Source organism: Lissotriton vulgaris, chromosome 8, assembly GCF_964263255.1.
Source record: "Lissotriton vulgaris chromosome 8, aLisVul1.2, whole genome shotgun sequence".
Lineage (NCBI taxonomy): Eukaryota > Metazoa > Chordata > Amphibia > Caudata > Salamandridae > Lissotriton > Lissotriton vulgaris.
The window spans coordinates 1,304,935,164-1,304,961,665 of NC_141696.1; the positions used below are offsets into that span (position 1 = coordinate 1,304,935,164).

At 48.8% G+C, this 26,502-nt stretch overlaps 1 protein-coding gene across 4 annotated transcripts in view; it reads left to right on the forward strand.

Annotated features, from left to right (window-relative positions):
* NPAT (nuclear protein, coactivator of histone transcription) overlaps positions 1-26,502 on the forward strand; it is a 309,386-nt gene that overhangs the window by 221,182 nt on the left and 61,702 nt on the right. For all 4 annotated transcript variants that reach the window (XM_086935232.1, XM_086935233.1, XM_086935235.1 and 1 more), the window contains 2 exons: positions 15,882-15,994; positions 16,079-16,187. In XM_086935232.1, the coding sequence (XP_086791358.1) occupies positions 15,882-15,994; positions 16,079-16,187 (222 nt within the window). The remainder of the gene's footprint in view (positions 1-15,881; positions 15,995-16,078; positions 16,188-26,502) is intronic.

The window sequence follows — 26,502 nt, forward strand, 5'->3', positions numbered from 1 at the left end:
TGTGATGCCAGAGCTCTTTTAAACTGGTACCGGGTATACAGGTGTGTACATGTCTCTCCCTCTAGAAGGGTGGAATTCTACCCTGCTGCCAGGACTGGCGGGGAGGGGTGGGGAGGGGGTTGGGTGGGTAGGATTTCAAAGTGTTTGACACCAAACACGACATGTTTCTGTGCAGCCATTCCAGAGTTAGCATTTACCGCGAGGTTAAAATGCACTTAAGAGTATATGGTCTGGCTGCATCACAGAACAGCCCCAAACAATAGATTACGAAGGCTGCATAGGGGCCCTGCTCATGCATGGGCACCCTCTCACACACAACCCAGCACCCTGCCTTCAGGATTAATAAGGCCTGCCATAAGGGTTACTGATACGTTTATATGTGCAGTGATTTAAGGTAGATATAGGTAACCTACATCTAAGTAAGGGGTGCATGCACCACCTTACCCAGGCTGCAGTAGCAGTTGTGTGGTGTCATTTTGGAAGGCTTCCCAGGGGGGGCATAATACATGCTGCCGCCCCTGGTAGGCCTCTGGGGTACCTATGCCCCTGGTACCTAAGGTACCAAATACTAGGGACTCATAAGGGTACCCCAGTAACCAAACTGGAGTGTACCTAAAGTACTTGGAATCAATTTAGAGAGGAAGCAGGTAGGCCCCAGCCAGACTAAAGTCGGAAAAAAGTGATACATCAGCAAGAAGTGGGGGTAATCATAAGAGCACCTTGGCTTGATCTGATCACAACTATCAAGAACATGCAATGTCAGCACTTCTGTGCGTTGGAGTTTTCCACGGCATCTCTCGCTCGGAGACTAAATTTGCCTTGAGTGGAACTTGATACTCCTGTATACGTTTCTGCCAATACCACTCCTGCCCCGAGTTCTCAAGAGGATCAGCACCAACTGGCCCCAAGTAATCCTAGTGGCTCTGGTTTGGGCATAGAGAGTATTGTATCCATAACTTCTGCCTTTGAGAATATGTCCTTCAATCAGGCTGCCCCTCTCGAAGGACCTACTATCGCAGCAACAAGGTAGGGTTCTGCAATCGGGACTTCGTTCATTTCAACGTCATGCTTGGAGATTGAACAATGACACCTGAACACCTTCAGCCTTCCTCCTGAGGTAGTTGATGTCATCTTGGCAGCCAGGCATGCCTCGACGAAAACTGTACCTGTCATTGGGATAAATGTGTGGTTTAAAGCTGCGCACACCAGATTGACCCCCTCCGGGCCAAGTTATCTGATGTTCTGTTATTTGTTCTTTCTTTTGCCTGGCAAGGCTTTACTTTGGGCACAGTTATGGGTTTAAGTTACCTTTCAGCTTTCTAACAGTTGCCAGATCAGCCCACACTGTTTAAGACACCACTTCTGATGTGATTTCTGAAAGGATTTCAATACAAGCTTCCCCCTTCTCCCTTTGAAATGCCTCATTGAGTTCTTAGTCTGGTCCTGATTTATCTGATGTGCACTTCGTTGGCGCCGCTCCACAGCTGGCTCTTATGGTTGCATACCATCAAGACCTTCGCCATCACCTCAGCACAGCTATAGAGTGAGCTTCAGACTCTTTGTATTAATCCACCATACACTGCCTTCTTCCCTGACAAACTTGTTCTGCGAACTTGGGCATTCGTCCTGCCAAAAGTTGTTATGCATTCCACGTTTGTCAGACCATCATACTGTTGGCGTTCGTTCTGTGCTCTTCCTCACCCCTCTGAGGTGGAGGAGAGACTTGTTTGCTTGGACCCCAAGAAAGCACTGAGCTTCTACATTGATCATATCAAAGAACACCGGGTAGACGTTGAGCTCTTTGTGGGGTTTGCTGGAGCAAAAAAGGGGAAGGCTGTGCAGAATGTTCATATTAGGTACATTTGTAAAGCGCACTGTTACCCTGAGGTGTCCTGGCGCTAGAGCCAAAGAACAGAACATAGCCTGAAGGTCCTTGTTTCTAAAGAGCCACATTTTAAAAACCTTCCTGAATTCAAGCAGGGCAGGGGCCTGAATGTATGAATGGAGAGGGGTAACTAATTTCAAGCCTTGACCCTGCCTATAACAAAGCTTCTTCCACCCCAGTTAGCTTTTTTAATCTGGGGACCACCACGGTTCTAGTGCCTGAAGACTGAAGGGTCCTATGTGGTACATACCATGCACACCTCTGTTTGAGATGATCCGGCCAGTGTTGTGAAGCACCTTCTAGGCAATACACAAAGATTTTAATGTAATCAGATTTCTCACTTCCTGTGACATTTTTGGATTACTGACTTAACTGAACAGAATTTAATGGGTGCCAGGCAAGATACTGGCAGCTGTATTTTGCATCATCTGCAGCTTCTTCATATCTTGATGCTGCATGTTCACATACAAACTGTTACAATAGTCCAACGTTGACAGGGTAAGGGAAGACATACATTTTGGGGGGATTCTAGGGAAATGAAAGGTAAGATTTTTTTGATCATCCTTAGAATAAGAAAGTCAACGTCGTCCACGAATTGACCTGGTTAATAAAAGAGAGAGCTTATTATCTATATCATTCCCAGATTCTTATCTTTCAAGTATAGCATAGGTAGTGACCCTAAATCCTCTGGCCACAAAGCCAGGGACCAACAGGAAGGGTTATTGCCATATAGGATGACCTCCGTTTTGTCAGAGTTTAATTTTAGGCAATATTGTTGTCTTGGTTAGAGACGGCAAAGGCTATTTGTGTGTCGTCGGCATAGCCAAAATATTTAATTACTGGCGCCAGGGCTGCCACATAAACAGTAAACAGGGTAAGGGTGATGGAAGAGTCCTGTGGAACACCACAAGAAAGAGTGAAAAACTCAGAGATGAAGGAGTTCAGGGCCACAAACTGACTCCTATCTGAAAGAAAGGAGAGCACCAGATTCCGGGCAACACCCTGTACTCCTATTGATGCTAAGCAATCCAAAAGAATGTCATGATGGACCGTGTCGCAAAGAGATCCAGTAGGATCATTGCCACCTTGCCTCCTAATCAGAGGGGATTCTGTGCTGTGGCCCTTTCTGAAGCCGGTTTGTGTGTCAACTAGCAAGGGAAGATAACCATCTCCTGCTAGATCGTGATCTGCTACGCTTTGGCTAACAAGCTGCCTCCAGATGGACTGTGTGCTCATTCTACCTGGGCTAAAGCTGCTACCACTACAATATTATGAAGAGTCCCTTCCCTAAGCGTTTGCCAGGCAGCTCTGTGGGTGTCACTCGATAAGTTCACGAAGCACTATTGTCTGGATAGTCAGGTTCACAGAGAGGGGTATGTTGCCCGCTCTATCCTGGAAGACTTTGTGGTTTGAGTTCATTCACAGCTAGCCTCCAAATACATAATGCTTTTGTATGTATTCAGAAAGTGAGGAATCTGTGGTTAGAAGTATTTATCAGAAGAACAAGTTACTTACCTTCAGTAATGCTCTCTGACTCGATCTAGCCGTAGATTCCTCAAAGACCCTCCCATGTTCTGTGATTGAACTCTATCCATTAATAAGATCCCAAGTCTAGGAATGTGCACTCTGTCCACTAATTTGCTTTTGGGGCTGTGCGTTGGGGATGCAGGTAGTATCGAGAGCAACTGACATCAGTGTGCCGGAGTGACACCTATATAGGCGCCACATATCATTTCCGAAGCCCAACGGTGTCTGCTTGGAGCTGCAAGGACCCACATTCCATTCGCAGAGTTACTGCTGAAAAGGTTCCGGATCCAGTCTGACTCCTGGGAAGTATTGAAAAGGTGAGGAATCTACGGCTCTACTTTTACTGAAGGTAAGTAACTTGTCCTTCACTTTTTGCAGTTCTGCTATTTATGAATTATGACCTGAAAATGATTTTAGATCAGTTTGTGTAAATGCTCTACCCTTTGAGTCTTTTCATATGAAGGGTAAAATCTCCAGATTACTGTATAGCCTCTCCATATGGCTCATGGTTGTCATTCGTTAAGTTACTTTACCGCAAAAACACTTCTGAGATCTAGAAAGTCTAAATAGTATATAAAATTCTAAAGGGGATCTCTCAACCATCGTCTGATCTATGTGGGACCAGTACTTATACAATATTTTTCCTTGACTATTCTTTCACGATGCAGAGCTGAGACACTCTGTAGTAGGTAAGACTATTTGGGAATACCAGACCTCCTCTGTCTCGGTGGTTTTAATATTTCCCTGATAGCCTACAAGCCCTCCACTGTCTTACAAATTGAATCAAGGCTTGTTGAAGACAGTTTGGTGCCTTCTTGTCTTTTGTAACGGGTAAAGTCTGGAATACATACAGCAACCTCAGTACTATATTTTGTTTTATGTTCCGCAGTGCTACCCAGCTTTGGGATATACAGGCCCCTCTATCTCCTCTAGTATGCTTTTATATCTTGAAACTGTACTTGCATGTTCACTGATTACTACCCTGAGATCATTGCTGTCAGTTTCACCCCAAAATAGCCGATTGAACCCCTAGTAATCTCAAATGTGCATTTATCCCCAGATTCTTGTACCTTTTCCTCCGATAGGCCTATAGGTAGGAGTTCTAATTCATTTTCGTTCAATTCACATTGGGAGTTCCTCTTGTGTTCATCCCCACACTTTGAACATTGGTAGTAATGACATCCCAGAGTTTGACAATCCCAGAATCACGTAGTCTCCAAATAGACATTTTATGATCTGTTGCTCCAAATCAAAGTTCTTTGATGGTGGTGTTTGCCCGTATTCTTTTTGCCAAATGTTCTGTGATCAGCAATTTGGGTAGGGTGCATTTCTGTCTAGTGCACCTGTATAACTTGATGCACCTTGAGGAGCACCTTGCCAACCATTACTCTGGCTCTGTGTTCTATAGCTTGCGCAAACCTTATTGAGAAATTGTTTCCCCTGCCCAAGTGTCTCCATCACTGCCTCCTTAAAGGATCAGTCCACCCAGTTAGTCTTTTTCATTTTCCAGCGTCTAGTACCAAAAAAGCAGAGTCCAATCTTTTGTACTTTGCAAATGTGTCAGCCTTTAAAAATTATTGAATGTCTGCTTGCTCGCCACAGACCTCGAGTGCTCCCTATATATAATTATGGGCAGGAAAGGTGCCAGTCAGTCCTCTACTTGATTAGAGAGTGCAACACTATTGGCATCTTTTTTTGCGGCGCAATTACCCCCACCCCAAAGGAAATATCCTATAGAAATCTCCACAAAACCTCTCTGGGCTTCCATCAGTTTGAGTTTTATTAGCCTTTCATCTCAATTTGGCTCCTACAGCGGTGCTCGTAGTTCAGTGGCTTGATTCTCTGACGTGCAGGGGAATGTCAGACTTCCTAAGATGGTCTGTTTAGAACCATCCCCTTTATTCTTTTTAAAATAGAGCTTGGCATAAAAGGAGGTGAACCTTTCTGCTTTAAGACGTCCTGCGTTACCATTCGGTTTCTTCAGGCCATATGTCCCCTCCCTATTTATTTTTTCCTTGAGTTTGAGCCAGGACTATATTGTCCTCATCTCCTGTTTCATATATATTTAGGGCCAAAAGTACATTCTCTGCTTTGTTAACCAGAAGCACATTTAGTTTATCCCCTTTGTAGTGACCATTCTCCAGTTGCCTTTAGAAACTGAATAGTTCTATTTCTAGTCTACTCGAGTTTTTCCTCGAGTAGCGTTTGTACCAAGGCCTTCTCACTCTTAGCAGCTGCAGCAAATGATATCAGCAGCCCTATAATTATGGGTTCAAAAGCATCCTAGTACATAGCTGGAGTTATGCCTTCCATGTTGTTGTTAGCTAATTGATAGTCTACGGCTTCATTTGTCATGGCCCAAATATTTGCCCTGCCTCCAAATTCTTTCCCTGCAAGGTTTTGTTTAGTCAATATGTATGAACCACATCTCTGTGTGATCAGATACCTGAAGAGTCTGTTTTGCCCCCTTTACTTGTTGCATTGTATCATGGCAATTCTGATGGCTACCCTCGAACCGCAGATTGCTGATGTTAAAATATCCCCCATGGCCAGGTTGGATTTGGAGATTTTTTCCTAGCAAAAAGATGGTGACCTTAGTCCTAACTTGGATCTCAGCTTCCCTCAGCTCCTGCTTACAGAAGGTCAGATTCAGAATGCCCACATTGACCCAGATTCTATTTGCTCTGAAACCCATTGACTGGATGCTGTTCTTGAGTCTGCAAGACACATATTTTCACATTTATTTATTGTACGCTGTTTTGTATAGGGCGAATTTGGTCCAAGGGCAAAAGAGCCCTTTACATGAAAACCAGACATCTTACATCAGACAGACCTTACATCTTGTCCTTTTATTTATTTATTTTTAAGACACTGGGAGATACATGCCAAGAATCATAGGATGTTGAGCCGAAGATGGGATTCAAGCCTGGTTCCCCAATTTCAAAGTCATCAGCTCCAGCTTTTAGACCACATCCCCTCCTCATATGCATGTCCTGCAGTACCTCAGGCATAGTCCGAGAGTCAAGGTGGGCCAGGAACATTTTCAGTTTACTGTGCTCCTCTTCGGCCTCACCAGCATCCCTCTGGTGTTCGTGAAAGTGATGATGTTAGTAGCCTATCTTCGGCGGTCGGGAGTTGCTGTGTTTTCATACCTTGAAGACTGGCGGCTGATACAGATGAGCTGCAGCCTGACGGGGACTATCTCTGGATGATCATGAAACATTTTAACATTGCTAGGTTTCACCATTCAATGGGGCATCCATGATATGTTGGAGTTTGGGGATTTACCTCTCCAGTAACAATTTTTGGACATATTTTTATGATCCTGATGTTTGAGACTCAATCTTGTTAACCGGCGAGGGTGGTTCTGATGATTCTTGACCTCTTAGTCTAATGCATTCTCCTTTTCAACTACCCCAGTAGCACATGCAAACCATACAGTGGAACTCGAAGTCCCAGTGGGCCCAATACCAGGGCTGCTTTTCCAACACCATCCAGATCTCGGCAGTATCAGCTGACATTCTACAGAGGTGGCTGACAGGCTGCATTTTGTCCTTAACCACTCTCCCTTGCACGGAGTCAACAATGGTGCCAGAATCCTCACTGCTGGGTTGTGGTCACCTGGGGGTGGTGGAGATGATAAGGCCTTGGTCACCAGTGGAGAGCTGGCTCCACATCATTCTACTGGAGTTGTGGGCCATTCTTCTGTCCCCAAGGGCCTCCTGCTATGCATCCAGGGGAGGCTAGTACAGGTTCTCACAGACACCACCACCACCAAGTGATATTACAACAAGCAGGGCGGAGAGGGGCGTCTTGAGTCCTGTACCAGGAAATTGTGCACCTCTGGTGATAGAGGGAGTTGCAGGGCGTCTCTCTGGTCGCCAACTACCTAGCAGGGTAATTGAAAGCCACAGTGGATGAGCTGAGCAGATTGTGTCTGGCAAATCATGACTGGTCTTACATCACAAGTTGGTGCATAGGCATCTTTTTCACCACCGTCAAGAACGCTCCATGTCAAAACTGTTACATGTTAGAGTTTTCACACCTGTTAGGAGAAAAAGGAGCACAGTATTCCTGTATGCCTTCCAGCTACTGTCCGGGTCCAAATCATCCTGGTGCCACTGTAGTGGACCCTGAGAGTCTGGTACCTGGAAATCAGCATGAGTTTGTCACACTCGCCCCCCCCCCCCCTCAAAAAAGCCACCTGAAGACATATCAAAGCAAGCTGGTTCACCCCTGCACTCCAGGAATCTAGATGCTTCTGCAGATGACTCGAAAAGACATAGAGGAATAACAAAACCCCGTAAACACGCACTGCCTACAAAGCAGTCACCACCAACTCATCAAATCCACAAGGAAGAAATCCCTCCAAGACTAATCCTCACCAGCGCACGCAACACCAAAGAGCCCTACTCCATCATCAAGAAAATTTCCAAACCCTGCAACGAAACGGGCGTTCAACCCTCCCAAGACCTCTGCAACAGACTCAGCACAAGATTAATCAATCAATCAATCAATCATGGCATTTGTATAGCGCGCTACTCACCCGGGAGGGTCTCAAGGCGCTGGGGGAGAGGGGTTACGTCACTGCTCGAACAGCCAGGTCTTGAGCTGCTTCCTGAAGGAGAGGTGGTCCCGGGTCAGCCGAAGGAGGATGGGGAGGGAGTTCCAAGTCTTTGCTGCAAGGTAGGAAAAGGATCTTCCTCTGGCGGTGGCTCGATGGATGCGTGGTACGGAGGCGAGGGCGTGGCTGGTTGATCGTAGCTGGCGGGTGGGCGTGTAGAAGGTCAGGCGGTCGTTGAGGTACTTTGGGCCCAGGTCGTGGAGAGCCTTGTGTGCGTGGGTGAGGAGCCTGAACGTGATTCTCTTGCTGATGGGGAGCCAGTGCAGGTCTCTCAGGTGGCCGGAGATGTGGCTGTGTCGTGGGATGTCCAGGATGAGTCGTGTGGAGGCGTTCTGGATGCGTTGGAGTCTTTTTTGAAGTTTGGCTGTGGTTCCGGCGTAGAGGGTGCTCCCGTAGTCCAGACAGCTGGTGACTAGAGCCTGGGTGACGGTCTTCCTGGTTTCGGTGGGGATCCAACGGAAGATCTTGCGGAGCATGCGCAGGGTGTTGAAGCATGATGAGGAGACGGCGTTGACTTGTCTGGTTATCGAGAGGGAGGAGTCCAGGATGAAGCCGAGGTTGCGTGCATGGTCCGTTGGTTTGGGAGTGGTACCCAGGGCAGGGGGCCACCAGGAGTCGTCCCAGGCGGAGGGCGATGATCCCTGGATGAGGACTTCCGTCTTGTCCGAGTTCAGTTTCAGGCGGCTGTTCTTCATCCACTCGGCGACGTCTTTCATCGCCTCGTGTAGACTAGCTCTTGCGGTGGCGGGGTCATTGGTGAGGGAGAGGATCAGCTGGGTATCGTCGGCGTAGGAGATGATGTTGAGGTTGTGTTGATTAAGATAATCTACTATATCTTCGACATCCAAGACTACCTCACCGCTCCAGCACAACCCTCATGCAGCATCACCCAACTGACCCTGCCCAGATGGATCCAGCTCACCACAGAAAACAACTTGAAGACCATGAAAAGCTTTCACCCAGGAGCACCATCAGACCTCTGCCCACACCACAGCTGCCATCGCACCCGAACTACGCCACACAATTAACTGCTCCTTTGAGACTGCCACCTTCCTGGACGACTGGAAACACTCCGAAGTCAACCCCCTCCTCAAGAAACCCTCTGCGAACCTGACTGACCTCAAGGACTTCAGGCCTGTCTCCCTGCTTCCCTTCACAGCCAAGGTAATCGAAAAGGCCATCAACACACAGCTATCGAACTTCATTGAAGCCAACAATGTCTTGGACATTTCCCAATACAAATTCCAAAGCAGCCACACACAGAGACCGCCCTACTTGCCGCCACCGATGACATCTGCTCCCTCCATGACCAAGCCGAAACGGCAGCCCTCATCCTCCTAGACCTATCCTCTGCATCTGGTGCAGTCTCCCACAGCACCCTAGCCACCAGACTCCTCGACGCCGGCATCCACTGCTAGGCCCTCGACTGGATATGCTCCTTCCTCACTAGCAGAACCCAACTGGTCAGAATATTCCACCCACTCTCCTGACCCCCCCCCCCCCACACACACACACACACACACACACACCTCTCATATCCGACAGAGACCATCTGTGCACTTCCCCAGGGCTCCTCCCCCAGCCCCACCCTCTTCAACATCTACATGGTCCCCCTAGCAACCATCGCCAGGAACCACAGGCTCAACCTAGTCTCTTCTGCCAACGCCACCCAGTTGAACCTCTCCCTCAACAGCGAACCCAACTTCACCAAACAACTTCCAAGAAGATTGGTCTGCGGGGGGCGGTGTTCAGCTGGTTTGAGTCCTTTCTAGCGGACCGCCGTCAAACGCTCTGGGCCCCCCGTTCTCTGCCGCGGTGCCGCCATTGGAGGTAGGAGTTCCACAGGGCTCAATTTTGAGCCCAACTCTCTTTAACATCTATTTGCCCCCCTTGGCGGCACTGGCGGAGTCATACGGTGCCCAGATCGTCTCGTATGCTGATGACACCCAGCTCCTCTTCTCCTGGGAGAAGGGTTCAGACTTCAATGGTGAGAGTATCAGAGGTTGCCTTGGGGCTGTGTTTGAATGGTTCCAGCTCAACAGCCTTAAGTGCAACTCGGACAAATCCGAGGTGCTCTTTTTTGGCTGCCCTTCCGACCCTAGGTGGCAGTCTTGGTGGCCTGCGTCCATGTTTCCTCCCTCCGCTGCTTCCGATACGGCCAAGAATTTGGGAGTGAAGATCAACAACTGCCTTACTTTGAAGCCCTAGATTCTCGGCCTAGTTGGTAAATGCTTCGGCCTCCTTAAAATGCTAAGGAAATGTATTCCTTTGCTTTCTCAGGCCCATAGAAAAATCACTGTGCAGGCACTAATTGGCTATCGTTTGGACTATGCCAACGTGCTCTATCTCGGACTTCCTGAGTATCTCCTATCACGTCTGCAAATAGTCCAAAATTCGCCGCGCGAGCCATTTTTGGCTTTCATCGAAGAGCCAGTGCAAAAGACCTTTTGAAAACTCTACACTGGCTTCCAATTCGAAAGCGTATTGTTTGTAAGGCGCTCACTTTGGCCTTTAAAGCTCTCCATGACACTGGCGCCAAATATATCAGGAAACCGTTGGCTTTCTACTAGCCATCGAGATCGCTTAGGTCAGCCTCGCTGGCTTTGGCTTCTGTCCCTGGTATTAGCCGAACCTGCATGGGAGTCCGCTCTTTTAGATGCTTGGCGCCTCAGTTGTGGAATGCTTTACCGGTCTCTCTGAGAAAGACTGTCAACCTGTTAGCCTTTAGAAAAGATCTTAAGTCCTGGCGTTTTGTTCAGTAGTGTTTGGCATCTATTGCCTGCTCTTGGTCTGCATTGGGTTCGAAGCGCCGGGACACTCTTCAGAGTAGCTGAGCGCTATACAAAACACGCTATAACATAACATAACAAGAAGGGATTTAAGCCGTTGCTGCCTGGATGAAGAATAGGTGCCTGAAACTCCACTCAGAAAAGACAGAAATCCTCATCCTTGGCTCCTCCGCATGGAATGACTCCGGGTGGCCCTCGAGAATCCCCCCATCCCGACGGACCACGCACAAAACCTTGGCATCATACTAGACTCATCACTCACAATGAACTGCCAGATCAACTATTCTCGACCTGCTTCAACACCCTCCACATGCTCCGAAAGACTTTCAGATGGATGCCAACCGAATCCAGAAAAACTGTCACTCACGCACACACTCGTCAGCATCAGACTGGACTATGACAACGCTCTCTATGCTGGAATCAATGAGAAACTCCTTCGCAAACTCCATACTGTGCAGAATGCCACAGTCAGACTGATCATCAATATCCCCTGTGGCATTTGCATCACCCAACACCGCCACAATATAAGCTTCATATTCCTTACCCAAGCATACATGGATCTTCACAATACCAGACCTGCATCCCTAAACAACCGCCTCTTCAACGCACCCAAAAGACACCTTTGGTCAGCCCAGCTCTTTCTGGCCACGTCCTTCGTTTCAACAAGTCTAAAACGGGAGGAAAGTCCTTCTACTTTGCAGACAAAGCCTGGCACACCCTCCCCATCCACCTCCGGCAATCTCCCACATTGCCCGAGTTCAGGAAGGACCTCAAGATATGGCTCTTCGGATGACCCCAGCACTCAAAGGAGTCACTCTCCCCCCCCCCCCCCCCCACCCCCCACCCCCAGCGCCTTTAGTTCCTCACGGGTGAGTAGAGGAGCTTTACCAACCCTGATTGATTAATTGATTAACCCACCAGTTCCATCATCAGTACATAAAGTTCAAAGGCTACTCTGATTTTGCCTATTCACAGTGGCAGCCTTCTCAACCAGTTCAGCAGTTGGCGCAAACGTTTTGCTCCTCCAAAAGACATGATGTGACCATGGACACCACCAAGAGCAACAATATTCCCCTATCTCACATGCTGCAATGATTTCCAACCTCCTTTGATTTTTCTCTTACAAGACCATGCCCAGCTAGAAGGGTTAATTGTTGTTACACAGCTCGGAAATAATCACCTCGGTTGGATGGATGCTGCAAATTATTCACAAATGATATGCCCTGCCTTTTGTTTCATCCCCCTTCTATCACACCACCCTTAGACAGGTTTCAGCAGATCATGCTGCCATCCTACAGCAGGATGTCAAGTAGCTTTTGGCCAAAGCCAGTCATCGAGAGGGTACCAGAATCAGAAGTGTGTCACTCCCACTACTTCCTAAGCCCAGGAAGGACGGAGTGCTTATTTTATATCTTCATCCCCTAAATGCCTTTATATTGAAGGACAAATGGAAAATGCTCATGTTGGCTAAGTATTTTTGTGACCTGGATCTGGGGGATTGGATAGTATCATTTGACTTGCAAGATGCATCATTTCATGGGTGCCCCCTACAGTCCCACAGATACTTCCTTTGGGCCATGGTGGGGCTAGAACATTACAGGTATACTGTTCTACCGTTCAGCCTTGCCTCTTGTCCTCTCAGGTGGTCATGACCCATCTTCGCAAGTCAGAGATTCATATATTCCTGTATCTCACCGACTGGCTTCTCAAGACTGGCTTGCTGCAGTCAGTCGCAGACCTACTTCAAGTGACAATCGCCTTTCTCTTCTCCCTAGGGTTTTCCATCAGCTAACCAAGGTCCATTCTGACGCAGAGGATTCCCTTAATATGACCTGTCTTGGACAAAGTGTAGTTCAAAACCTTCACTCACCTGCAACTAGCAAAGAACATTCAGGATATGGGGCTTGATTCAGAGTCTCAGTGAGACTTGTTCTTGTGCTCCAGACCTCATGCATCCTCCTTGTCCAATGTGCTGGCTTTCACACTAGAGCCTTGCAGCGGACCCTCTGTTTCCAGTGGGCGCAACACTGGAGCTGTCTGTCGCGCAACATCAGCATCTTAAAGGAGATAGATCAGGACCTTCCATAGTGGCAAGTGAACAGCAACTTAACAAGCACTAGCCCACTCACTCCTCTCCCACAAAGAGCTCAATGCAGTGATGGATGCATCATCTCTGGGTCGGCCCGGTCATTGGGAAATGTGTAGATCAGGGGTGTTTTGACCGCAGCAGAACAAAAGCCCCACACAGTCCCTCTTACATGCTTTGTGCTATTCAGCTGACTCACAAGGCCTTTCTGGTGTCAATCAGGGGTAAGATAGTCACAAATGGCATCTTAATTCTGGGTTGTCTCTGGAGATATGCAAAACTTCTGCACTCTGGCATTTCTGCCAAAAGGATCCTTACGGGATGCATTAAATTTACAGTGGAGCCCAGGCCTTCTGAATGCCTCTCCTACCTTGGGCTCTGAGGGGTGTTAAGCAGACAAGGCCTTGTCATCTTGATGGCACCGAAATGAGCTCGGAGTGTTGTATCCTGACCTGTTGCACCTGAATACTTGCGCTCCGAACCGTCTGCCTCTCCGGAAGGAGATCCTAACTCGGCAACAAGCCAGGCAAGCAACATCAACATCATTTGTGAGCAGTGATCCTGTCCTAGACCTTTGCCTCGCTGCTACTTTGGAGTCCATGCTTAAATTCAACAAGCTCTACTGCCTCAATAGTCAAGTCAGCAGAGAAGGCCACTTTGCCTGCTCAGTTCTGCAGCACTTGTTGCAGACCCTTTGCATTTTGTGAGGTACTGCTTGGGTATCTAGTGGTGAGGAACATGCGGTTAGAAGTGTCTATCCCTGTTAATTTGATGACTCTTCCTCCTCAAAGGGGGGGGGGGTGCAATAAACATTCTGATGGATACTGTTAACCACTGATTTATCAGCTTCTAAGTAGCCTCATGTACCAGATTGAATTAGCAAAATTCAAAGCAGTGCTCCGGAGTGCCGGCAGGTGGTGACATGCGACTCTGCGTCAACGCAGTTATGTTCAGAAAGTTTCGAACAGAGCGGATAGTAACACCTATACCCTATGATGTAAATTCCTTTATGTTCCTTCAGGTACAGATCCAGAGCTCTGCTTCTCTTTTTCTCCCAAAATATTTTTCTTGTGTTCAAAGGATGTCCGCCCCTAAGAGTGCAGGGTTTAAACCTTGTAAGGACTGTCACAAACAGATGCCTATGACAGATCCTCACGGGTGTGACTTTGATGCTTGGGTTTTGTCACATAACTCCAGGGTCTGTGATGACTGTGCCCAGGTGAACCCGAAAGTCATCAGAGATCCCATGGTGAAGCTTGACATGTCAAAGCACCTGAAGGCTTCATGCACGTCCTGCTCCAACTTGAAATTTAGAGTGCAGACTCGCGCTCTCCCTCAAATTTGTTCCCCAAGCTGATTTTCCTCACGATCAAAGTCTTCAGGTAAGTCAGAGAAGAAGTAACCAAAGTCCAAGCGGGACTTTAACACTTTCCATCACTATTCGGAAAGGCTTGAGGATGTCGCCGCCCTTCTCAATCTTTCTCATGGCCCACCGTGAAGCTGTGCCCTCCATTCAGATTATCACTGACTGTTTTGCCCTTTGAGCTTTCTGGACCCCTTGAAACTCACCTCAGGTTTTGTACAGGCGTCAAGCCCTAAGCTAGCCAACTTTAATCCATCCCGGAGGAGGACTTGCACTCTATTTCTCGGTCCAACTCCAACCAGGCTTCAGCTCGATTGTGGTAATGTCCAGATCTTGATATGCCACAGCCTGTAATGAACCCTTTAGACTCAGATACCATTCAGCATCTGCGCACATATATTGCACCATCTTTTTGGCTCGACTCTGGGCCAGCCTAATTGAGATGACAATGGAGCGATGGGGAAGAACATATCCCTCCTTGTGATGCTGACAACTGTTGTATGGATTTACAGGAGGCCAGTGAATGAGATACCCCACCTGACACTGGCTTGGTTTTCACCTCCTGTACCAGCGACAGAGAAGACTTGCTCCTTCGCCACAGTAATTCAGACTGCTGCTGAGGTTCTTGACCTACACCTTCCCACTATGGAGGTTAGAGTGGAAGTCCTCAGGGGGTTCCTATAGTCTAGCCAGTCCTTGACTGAACCCTTTTTGGTGAATCGTATAGTGAGATAATGTTGGGCACTTGAGATAAATCATGCTCTGCCCCTGCCTCCAGTCAACTGATAGGTCACCCGCTACCCGTATGTTTTGGCCCAGCATTAGACAGCGGAGAGCTTGATGGTACAGGCATCCACCGGTAAGGTAAACACTAGCCCTTTTTCAGGATACTCTAGCTAACCACAAATTCCTCAACTTGTTAATGGGTCTCACGTTAGTTTTAGTAGATTCTCACTTTCAATTTATGACTGATCCACGTCTGAGGGTGCAGAAAAGTGTAGGATCATCCAAGACACAGCAGCCAGACTGCAGTGCGAACTTTTACCCTGCCTTCATGTCTCAACACATCTCAAAGACCTCACTGGCTCCCCATTCACAAACACACACTCCAAGCTCCTCTCACACTCTTAGAAAGCCCTACACAATGTAGACCTTACAAACTTTAACAGCAACCTTGGTTTCCACACGCTGAGCAGAAACCTCAATTTGATCCGCCGTCTGCTCACTCACATCGCTGCATCTGAATAACCGTAGCCGATATCTCTTACCTGGCTCCTAAAGCATGTACAACGTCCCTCTGCACACCAGAGCCAGCAATGCCCCTTCTTTCCAGCTCCTGGATTCCCTCTCAGGTGAGATGTGCTTTTTACAAATTGTGAGGCACGCCAGAGCAATTGCTGTTAAGAAAAGAAATCTAGGTCCCATCCGACACCTGAGATCATTCTTAAGGTGAATAATATGGTTAGATAAAATATCCATAGGAAGGTGCAGTAATAAAGGTGATTAACTTGTTTTTTACAAAACAGCTAATCTTTCATTTAGATGTATTTTTTCTTTTAATGGGTGCATGACAGATTTTATCATCTGAACCTTTGAATTATTTATAGGCTCCACAATTATATTTGCGTCTCCTGTCCAACCTGGAATGCTCCAAATGGGAATGATACCCTTGTCAGTTGTTGGGCAAAACAGGAATGCATACACAGCCTATCCTGGTCAGGTATGTGATAAAATTAATTTCTAAATGTAGCCCTCTTTATTCTGTATGAGATAAAATTAAATGTGTAATACATTTTCTCCACAGCTCTTGCGAATGCCTGCCGCAAGCACTTTGGGCAACAGAGGAATGGCTAAACAACCCATCCTGCCAAAAAATCCAAAACCAATCGGATCAAAATCAACAATACATACAGGTAAGCTGTTGTGGCTTTAAAATGCTGGTGTCATGGTTTCCTCTGTGTTGGACTCATTGAGCGATTTGCGTCTATCTAGGTTTATGGTTTGCAGTTTATATATTCAGAACAAGAATTCCATTTTCAAATACATTTTTTGGGTATTTGTTCAGTAAAAATTGTCTTCAAATGTGCCATTATCCACACAGCAAGGTTAAGACCACAAAAGCGCATAGTGCTTTTACATGCACTGTTTATACTACCTGAACAGCAGCTGTGCAAGGTTCACTGCCATACAGAACAAGTACCATGCAGTCGGCAGCAGTGCTCTAGTGAAGCTAATAGCATGAACACAGAGCACGGTATAGATAAAAGTAGTGCAAAGTTTCTTTGAAGAATATCATATAGAGTAAAAGATTATTTTCACACAGAGCAGGTACTGCTAAATTTTCAGTATGTGTCCTCAAAATAAAAGCTACATCATAGAAGAATTCTGTGGTAGGACCCAGAGGCGAGGATTAGGCAAATTATTTCTTACATTTATTTGCCAGCAGCCTTTTAACACATTAACACTCCATTAACAAAAAAACATTGTTTCCCATAAACCATAGGGAACATGTCATATCAGTCCATAGCAGAAGTAAACTCGCCAGTTTCGTCCCTCCATTGGAACTGTAGGAAGTGGCGATCTAACCTGACCATCCATTCGTTGGGGCGAAGGAACTCTTGCAATAGATGGATACCCTCCATCTTGAAGTGGCGATAAACCAGCCACTCGTTGAATTCCCGAAGGTTGATAACTAGGCGGTAACCTAAAGGGGGTCGCTTTGTTGTCCTTTCTGATGGCCACGACCTCTGGTCGGGTAGAAGCCTCTGAAACTAGAGGAGTCTTGCCATTGCTCTCTGTGGGATTGTTGACCTCTTCCGGAGGTGCCTTAGAATGAACGGCCACCCAAGCGCCCCCTGCTGGCCCCGGAGGAACAACACGCGTTAAAAATTTGGTTTTCCGTTGATTGGACCTTGTCTAGAGAATTGAATGTAGATACAAACCTACTGAGCTCCTTAACAAAAGGATCTCCGAAAACTCTCCCTTGGGCTACCTGGCCCGCTTCCGAAGTGGCTAACTCTCCCAACTTGGGATCTAACTTGATCAATAAAGACCTGCGCCTTTCCGTGTAAATCGCACACTTGAGATTTCCGAAAAATATCACTCTCTGGGCCCAACTAGATAGAACCTCCAGAGGTCTTGGCGTCCTCCACCATGTCAAATATTTTTACTAGCGGCCGGAACATGGAGAAGCTTGTCTTGGCAAGCCCGCCAACACCTGTCTATTCCCTTTTTGGGGTCCCTAATATACTTTGTCAAAATTTTAGCCATCCGGGCGTCTATCTAGAGTGTCATTGCCACCTTACCCTCCAAAGAGGGGCGGGGCACTCCGCCCTTAGCCTAGAATGAACGTCCTGGTCCAGCGGCTTGCGCAGCTTGCTGGCCACGTACTTGGCCACCTTATCCGAGGGCACCCACTCCGAGGAGCGAGGGTGCAACAGGTCCTCCAGATCCAGAAGATCAGACTGGCTCCCTGGGGCGGGGGGTCATCCGAAGGTTGGGGGATGTTTTCCCTGTCCGTGTTATCTATCACAGGGGGTTCTTCCTGTGTGTCTCATTGCGGAAGAGAGGGGGTCTTAGTACCTAGGAAGGCTAGCTTAAGTCTGGCGAACGCGTCCAGATCAACCCCATCAGGATGAGCTAGTTTGCAAGGTTTATCTGGGGGTGCATCAGTGGTGCGATCTTGAGGTTTAGGGGCGGAAGGCCCAGGAAGGTCTTCCTTCTGGGGGAGGGCTGGAAGGCACCTTTGTGCCAGCTCAATGAGCCTCTTCTCAAGGGGAGTCACTGCCTTAGAAACTACCCTCACTATAGAGGCGTCCACTGTGTCACAGAAATCCTCTGTGACGGGGAAATACTGGACGTCCTCCTCTTCGTAGTAGTCTTCCTCCTCCATAGTTAGGCACTAACAACAATTGAGGAGGGTAAAACAAGAGTTGAGCAACCCACCAGGTAAGAGGGGTCAGGTAACACTGGGACCAGCCCAGTAAATATAGACACCTTAAAAGGTAAGGGTGCAACCGGGCTAAAAAACCTGGGATAAAACAGGCCCTTCAGCTAGTGGGGACGGAAAAACTCCAGGCTCACCGCATACTGACACCCTCAGAATCTAAGCAGGTCTATTCACTGGCCTGTGCAAGTCTGCACCTGATCAGCAGCTCACACACTGCACTCCTACCCCTCAGGGTATCAGACTCCAGGTCGGCCGGGACAGAGACCACGAGAACGTGGGTGGAGGCTCACGGCAGCAGGCCATAACTGACTCGCCCTCCGCCCGCTTCTCTGATGAAAGGCTAATCACAGGGAGGCGCGCCCTCTAGCGGCTGGCAGACCACCGCGCCTCCTGGTCCCGTTACTACAACTGCGGCGCCTGCGAAGGGACGACGAAGTGTTCCCGCGGCTGCTGATTATTGAGCTGGGCTATGACTCATACAAACATCAGTGGGGAAAAGAAGCCCCCCACGTTCAAGGAACAAAAGCCAGCCTAATACATCTCAAAAACAAGTAAATACATTGAAAAGGGAGAAGGAAATTCCACACTCACCTCAAGGCTGCAGCAGCGAAGAAAGAGGGATTCCGACGAGGTACAATCCGGGTTATTATCGAGTCTGACCCCTGATTGGTGGATGGTTGCTATGGACTGATAAGACCTGTTCCCTATGGTTTATGGGAAACAATGTTTTTTTGTTAATGAAGTGTTAACGTGTTAAATGGCTGGCAAATAAATGGAAGAAAGAAATTGCCTAATCCTCACCCCATAGTCCTTAATAGAATTGAAACTTTCCGTTACGATAGCTAGGAAATGTTTAATTCTTTCAGCCTTCACTCGCACACTTATCAAACGCATCCTGGGCAGCACCGGCAACTCAGAACTGGTTATATTATATGATTTTGAACCTACGTATGTAAGGATACAATGCTGGAAAAATCCCAGTGTCAGGGCTATAAACGCATCTTTAGCCTACCAAAATACACTTGTAACAGTCTGATTCATCTGGAGTGTGGCCTTGTACAGCGAAAATATGATTATCTGATAGAGACTTCTAACTGCAGATTACTTACCTGTGAATTTCCCAGGCGTCAGACTGGATCCAGAAACTTTTGCGTGAGCACTGCCCCTGCCCACCGTTGGGTGGCTCCATTTGGCTCCGCGTGTCATCGCCGGTGTCATAGGTGCTGGTTGTGACATCACAGTCACCTATTTAGGCGCCACCCAGACGCGAAGAGGTCAGTTCATTGCTTTCCGCGGCAAGTGCTGATCTGGAGAAGAGCTACCCATTGGTCTTTTTTTTTTACCATTTTTTTTCGACATTTTGTCGAGGAATTTTTGCCTGTGTTGAGAGATGTCCTCTAGCCATGCAGGGTTCCAGCCGTGTGGTGCCTCTAGGTTTGACACCTCGCCTCCCCCCATTTCCAGTAGCCTGAGGGACCATTGCTCATTTAAGCAGGCTAATCCCTCCGGTGAGCCTTCGGGCCCCGCGGGGTTAGAGGAGGCCCCACCTGGTTCCACGCCGACTGCTCCGGCCCTGGTGCCGGTGGGGTCTCCTGATCCGATTCTGGAACAACGCTTGTCCTGCCAACGCAACTTCCCTCGAAGTCTGTCCTGAAGTTGATGCCTCCGACGCCAGCCCCATTGTGATACCCATCGACTGAGTCAGATGGACATTGGTCGACGTTGACTGTGGCGTCAACTGAGCCCAGAGGTTCTACGTCGTTGCATGTACATTTTTAGGATGTTTCAGGGATTGGTGAAGATTGGGATGGGTCCATGGAGCCTTTGGAACAACAGCAAGACGTTTCTTGTGAACAGTTAGACTGCTATGAGGAGCTTGGAGAAGCAAGTGGACTGGACATATCTCCGGATAATGGTATGCTCTCTCAACTTGAGTGGCTACGGAGGAGGGGGCATCTCTTATGCCTTGGTGGTGAGGAGAGCAGCAGAGGTCTGTGGCCTGGAGCAGCCCTCGTGCATGTTATGACTAATCTTGACCAAGGTGTTCTAGACTGGGGCTTCCTCGTCCGAAACCCTTTTGCCCTTTAATAAAGCACTGACAAATGTCCTAGGCGTAAGGTCCAAGCCTAGCGCAGGGGCTCCTGTGTACAAGACAATCGCACACCTCCAGCGCCCTGCACCAGGCGATCCAAAGTTCCTCGAACACCCTACCCCAGAGAGCTTGGTGGTTCAGGCTTCAACATCCCTTGGCATATTCCCTTCCATTCCTCTAGATAGGTAATCTAAGCGGCTGAACGTACTCGGGAAGAAGATATTTTCATCTACCAACCCGGCATTGGGGTCTGTGAACACCACATGCTTATTAGGCCGTTTCTCGGACACCTGTTGGGAAACAGTTGAGCAAGTGCTGCCACAGGTCCCGGCGGAGGCCTGGGCCGTTCTCTCTCAGGCAGAGAAAGATGGGAGAGATTAAGCAAAGTTCACCATCAGATGTGGCTTAGACATGACTGACTCACTGGGTAGAACAGTTTTGTCAAAGGTGGCCTTACTGCGGCAGGCCTGGTTGAGAACAACTGGATTTTCAGGCGATGTCAAGGCAAACCTCATGGACATGCCCTTTGACAGGACTCCTCTTTTTAGTGGGAAACCGGACACTGCTTTGGAGAGCTTTGAGGACTCTCGTGCTACAGCCAGATGCTCAGGCCTCTCTGTCACACCTCGTGGCCAGTCTAGCTCTTCCCCCTTTCTTGGCAATGGAAGGGGTTTTCAACTGTGTCCCATCCACCGTCTTGCGCAGACTACTCCAGTTGTGCCAGACATAGGCGTGGTTCATTCCGATCTCGTGGGAGTGGTAACCAGAAGTCCTCTGCCACACAACTGCAGCCTCCAAGCATTCCATTTTGGTTCTGCAAGGCCATGTTACTCCTGTTGGTGAATTCAACACCATATCCTCCTCTGAAGATTCATAACATCGGACAAATGGGTCTTGCAGATCATTCAGGATGGCTGTTCTCTTCACTTTCTTTCTTTTCCTCCTCCTTTACCATCAACTCCGGATCGGATGGTGAGGACCATCTAGTATTACTCCAAGAGGAAGTTACACCTCTCCTGGCCAAGGGAGCTATACAAAAGGTTTCTATTTCAGAAGTAGGCAGTGGTTGCTACTCCTGCTGATTTCTGCTACTATTAAAGAACAAAAGGTTGTGGCCGATATTGGACCTTCGGACCATCAATCTCTTCCTTAAAAAGGACTAATTGGTCACGATTCGAGCCGGTGGGTGAGCCATTCATGAGGGGCGGTACAGTTTCAATGGTTGGCCTCAGGAGTGTGGAGCGGTCAGGGGTGAGAATGAACCATGGCCCCTACTGAATTGCGCATCCTCTCACTGAATGTGAGAGGGCTCAACAACCCGATCAAGAGGAGAGCTGTCCTCTCTTGCCTCGAACACGCGCAGGCTGACATTTGTCTCCTACAAGAAACGCACCTATTACAGAAGGACTGCTCAAGGATGAGGGCGCGTAGTTTTCCACAGCAATTCTTTTCGTCCGATTCGAACAAAACAGCTGGGGTCGCGATCTTGGTTGTGCAGCGGTTTAGGGGGCAAGTGCTACGGAGGGGAGCGGAGATAAAGGGGAGGTTGTTATCTTACCACTTCTCTTTGGGAGGGTCCGAACTCACGATCTGCTCGGTGTATGCCCCTTATGAGGGCCAGGAAAGGTTCTTTCACGAGGCGCTCAGCTTAGTGGCGGCTTCCGAAGATAGACACATCCTCGTTAGCGGGGACCTCAACCTGGTACTAGATAACACTTTGGATAGATCAGCGCAGCGCACAACACAGGCTGGGACCCTATCCGAAGGGGGGCTGACGAGACTTGGGGAACTAGGTATGGTAGACCTCTGGCGCAGCTTTCACCCAGGCACTAGAGCATACTCATACTTCTCGAGCGCACACCCCACATACGCAAGATTGGATTACTTTTTGGCTTCTACCTCTCTCCAGGCTCTGACATCCACTGTGGATATAGGGGTTGCGTCTCTCTCTGATCATGCCCCTATTTCCGCGACTTTCCTTTTCCCCCCGGTGCTGCGACCTTCTCGATGCTGGCGACTCCGCGACACACTATTACACCCAAAGATGTAACTGAGAAGATAATAGGCGCGATAAAAGATTACTTGCTCCATAACACCAACTCTGATACTTCCCCGGCGACACACTGGGCGGCTTTGAGGGCAGTGCTTAGGGGAGAGTTTATAGCTTTATCTGCGGCAGAGAACAGGGCACGGGCAGAGAAAAGGGACGAGCTTACACAAAAGGTTAAGGAACTAGAATGCATGCACCAAAGGACATGCGCCCCCAGGATCTGGAGGCAACTGACAGTGGTTAGGAAACAGTTGAGTGCGCTGGACCAAGATAGGGCGGAATTCGCTGCTTTGAGGGTGCGTCACATGTACTACACTGGGGGGACAGATGCGGACGCTTACTGGGACGAGCGCTTAGAGAGACGCAGCAGCGTCACACAGTGAAAGAAATCAGAACATCGGACGGGAGTCTGGCGACAGGGGATGGTGAGATCGCAGCCGCTTTCAGTGACTTCTATACTTCCCTATATGCGGGGTCCACACTAGACCTCGCAGCGAGCGAGGCCTTCCTGGATTCTTCCCAACTTCTGGTACTCACACCGGATCAGGCTGTAGCCTTGAAATGCAACATCAGGCCCGAGGAAGTTATCTCAGCCATCTCCAGGCTCAAGCTAGGAAAGGCCCCGGGGCCTGACTGCTTCACAGCCATTTTTTATAAAACATTTTGCGCACAGGTAGTGCCGCTGCTTACTACTCTCTTTAACTCCCTTTCGGAACCAGGCGCGATCTCGAAGGATCTCTTGGATGCCACCATTTCCGTGATCCCCAAACCCGGGAAGGACCACACGACGTGCGCAGCGTATCGACCCATCTCGCTGCTCAACATTGATCTGAAATTATATACAGGCATTCTAGCGGCAAGACTAGCCCCGCTTATGCCGAGACTGATTGTTCCGGACCAAGCCGGATTCATCTCTGAGCGGCAAACCGTAGACAACACCAAGAGGGCACTACACTTAATCGAGAACGCCACACGTACAGAAGGGGAATATATGATGCTCGCAATTGACGCGGAGAAGGCGTTCGATCGAGTCCACTGGCCGTATCTGGAGCAGGTCCTGGTGAGGGCTAGACTGGGAGACAGATTCCGCACCTGGATCTTGAATTGCTACTCGAGGCCATCAGCGACAGTCCGTATAAACGGCTGCTCCTCGCCCCGCTTCCCTATCGAGCGGGGCACGAGACAGGGATGCCCGTTATCGCCCTTGCTTTTTGCCCTCTATATGGAGCCACTAGCGCAGGCCGTGAGACTCGCCCCCGAGGTCCACGGGATCAAAATGGGAGCATTCGAATACCATAAGTTTATATGCGGTCGATGTTCTGCTGTCGCTATCCTCCCCAGAGAGTCGCTGCCGGCTTGTGTGGACATCCTTGACGCCTTCGCTGAGGTGGCAGGCTTTAGGGTCAATCTGAGCAAGTCAATGGCACTTGACCTCTCCCTGGAGGCGCCCACGCGGGCGTACTTACAGGGGCTCTTTTCCTTTCCGTGGGCCTCGGAAGCTATCCCCTACTTATGTATTCAGCTGGCGCCCACCTTACAAGGCACGGTTCGCCTCAACTATGCACGGCTCCAGCGGACGATCCGGTCAGAACTGGGTAGATGGAGACGCCTTCCGCTATCCTGGCTGGGCAGAGTGGCGGCTATTAAAATGACGATCCTGCCGCAGGTCCTTTACTTGTTCCGAGCCATCCCTATAAGGCCCCCGGAGGGCTGGATCCGCCAGACCCAATCCGAATTAGCACAATTTATCTGGAACGGGCGCCGGCCGCGGATGAAGCTTTGCTTGGCGATGCTGCCTCCTGAGAATGGGGGACTGGGCTTACCGGATTTGTTGTTATACTATCAAGCGGCGCAGCTGCGAACATTGGTGGAATGGAGCAAATGGGAGTCCGAGAAGCACTGGCTCTTTCAAGACCAGGCAGTGGCGGGCCGCACACTACAGGAGGTTCCTTTCCTACGGCGGCAACATCGACCCCCTAACCTCTACGCTTCGTATATTACGAGGACACCTCTGGAGGTGTGGGACCTCGTTGGTGTCGCGCACGAGCTGACATCCTTCCCATCCCCGCTGACACCCTTATTGAACAATCCAGACTTTGGCCCTGGTCTGGATACAACGGCCTTTGCGCGATGGGGCCCGGCGGGATATAGGGTACTCTCGCACATGTATGCAGCGGAGGGGGTTATCCCCTTTGACGCCTTCCGGCAAGAGTATGGCATGCCCGAGGAGGAGCGCCTCCGCTATCTCCAGGTGCGACACTGGGCACTCCATGCACGAATCGGGGGCGGAGCAAACCGCAGACTCAGTGAGTAAGAGTACTGGCTGATCTCGAGGAAGTCTAATCGAAAGCTCATATCAGATCTATCCCGCATGTTGTTAGGTAGATACACACATGTCCACAACTCGGGGAGAGCGAGGTGGGAAAGGGACCTGGGACGCACACTCAGTAATAAAGAATGGGAAGGCATCTGTTACCGGGCCCGTCACTCCGCCTATCACATGGGCTTGACCGACACCCTCACTAAAATCGCTACGTATTGGTACTATACCCCAGAGAAGCTCAATGAGATGGATTGCACGCGCGATGCGCTCTGCTGGCGTGGCTGTGGCGAGAGAGGTACATTGGTGCACCTATTGTGGGACTGTACTCACTTACAGGGTTATTGGAAACAAGTATTAGACGAGGTGGACTCACACTTTGACACGACAATACCGAGATTTCCTGCTTATATGCAGCTGGGCTTACCTAATCCCATTACCTATCCACTACACGCCCATCGAGGTAGACTAATGGCCATAGCCCTGGGCTCTGCGCTGCAGAATGTTCTCGCTTACTGGCGTACCACACACATTCCCACCTTTCAGGGCTGGTTGCACCGTCTTTGGAATGTCTTGGGAATGAAGAAGCTGTCTCTGATTGTGAAGGGGGAGGGAGACAAGTACCCAGATTTGTGGCAACCCTTCTTGACGCTCTTAGCCACGGAATGTAGGGAAGTGACCTGTCCTAGATATTTGCGCCTACTGCGACTATCGCAAGGAGAAGTAGCGGAGTCATCCAATTAGACGATAGAGCCCAAGTGGACGGAATTTGGACCTGGAATAGGGGTGGTGGGTGGGCGGTTCGGGGGGTGGTGGGGTTTTGGGTAAGGGGATTCGGTTGTGGTTTTCTTTAATAGACACTACTATGGTACTTCAAATGGACCTGGCATGCATGACAGCTGGCTCGCAATGATATTGTATCCTTTCTACACTACTGCCAGCTGTTTTCTTGAGTTCTTCTTTTCTCACATGGTACGACTGTCATGGTCCCGTAAAGTGCGAATAACTGCTTGTGTCTGTTCTTTAATGTCAATAAACAGATTTAATACTAAAAAGGACTAATTGAAGATGCTCATGTTGGCTCGGGTTTTGTCTGCCCTAGACCAAGGAGACTGGCTGGAAGCATTAGACTTGGAGGATGCATATTTTCACATCCCCATCCTGCCAGCCCACAGGCGTTACCTATGGTTCAAGCACTTTTAATTCACTGTGCTCCCATTTGAGCGGACGATTTCAAATGAGAGACACTCAGACACCCGGCTGACCGGAAGCAGCAAGGGGATGTTTACCGTATGAGTGACTAAGAAGGGGGTCACCGGTATGCCACAGTCTGGAATCCAAACGGTTACATGTATATGAAAATTAAACAATGTGGTGAATACTGACCCTCGCCCTAACAAAATTGCCACAACTATAAAGGCAATGAAACATGTTGGCCCTCTAAGGAGTTAGAATGCAACACAGTGTCTTTTAAAGTGAGCAATCCCACGGCAAGGAATAAAGAGGTAAAGCCAGTGGTGGTGTAGCTAGTTTTTAATTCCATATAATGTGGTCCTAAGTCATAGGTCCGCCTTATTTTGGGTAAGGAAGGAGTTGCACTCAGGAGATACTTCTCCGTAATACCAGCACATTTATCAGTGGTGCACATTTCTTTTTCACCATCACAACACATCCTTTTCTCTGTTCTTTTTTTTTTTTATATATTATTTTGGATGTGGTATTGCTAATGATGAGAACCTGAGTCCACTGGTGAGAACCAACCATTGGACTCCCATGGTGTTACTTCCGTGAGGTACTCCACATCTTTTCTCACAATT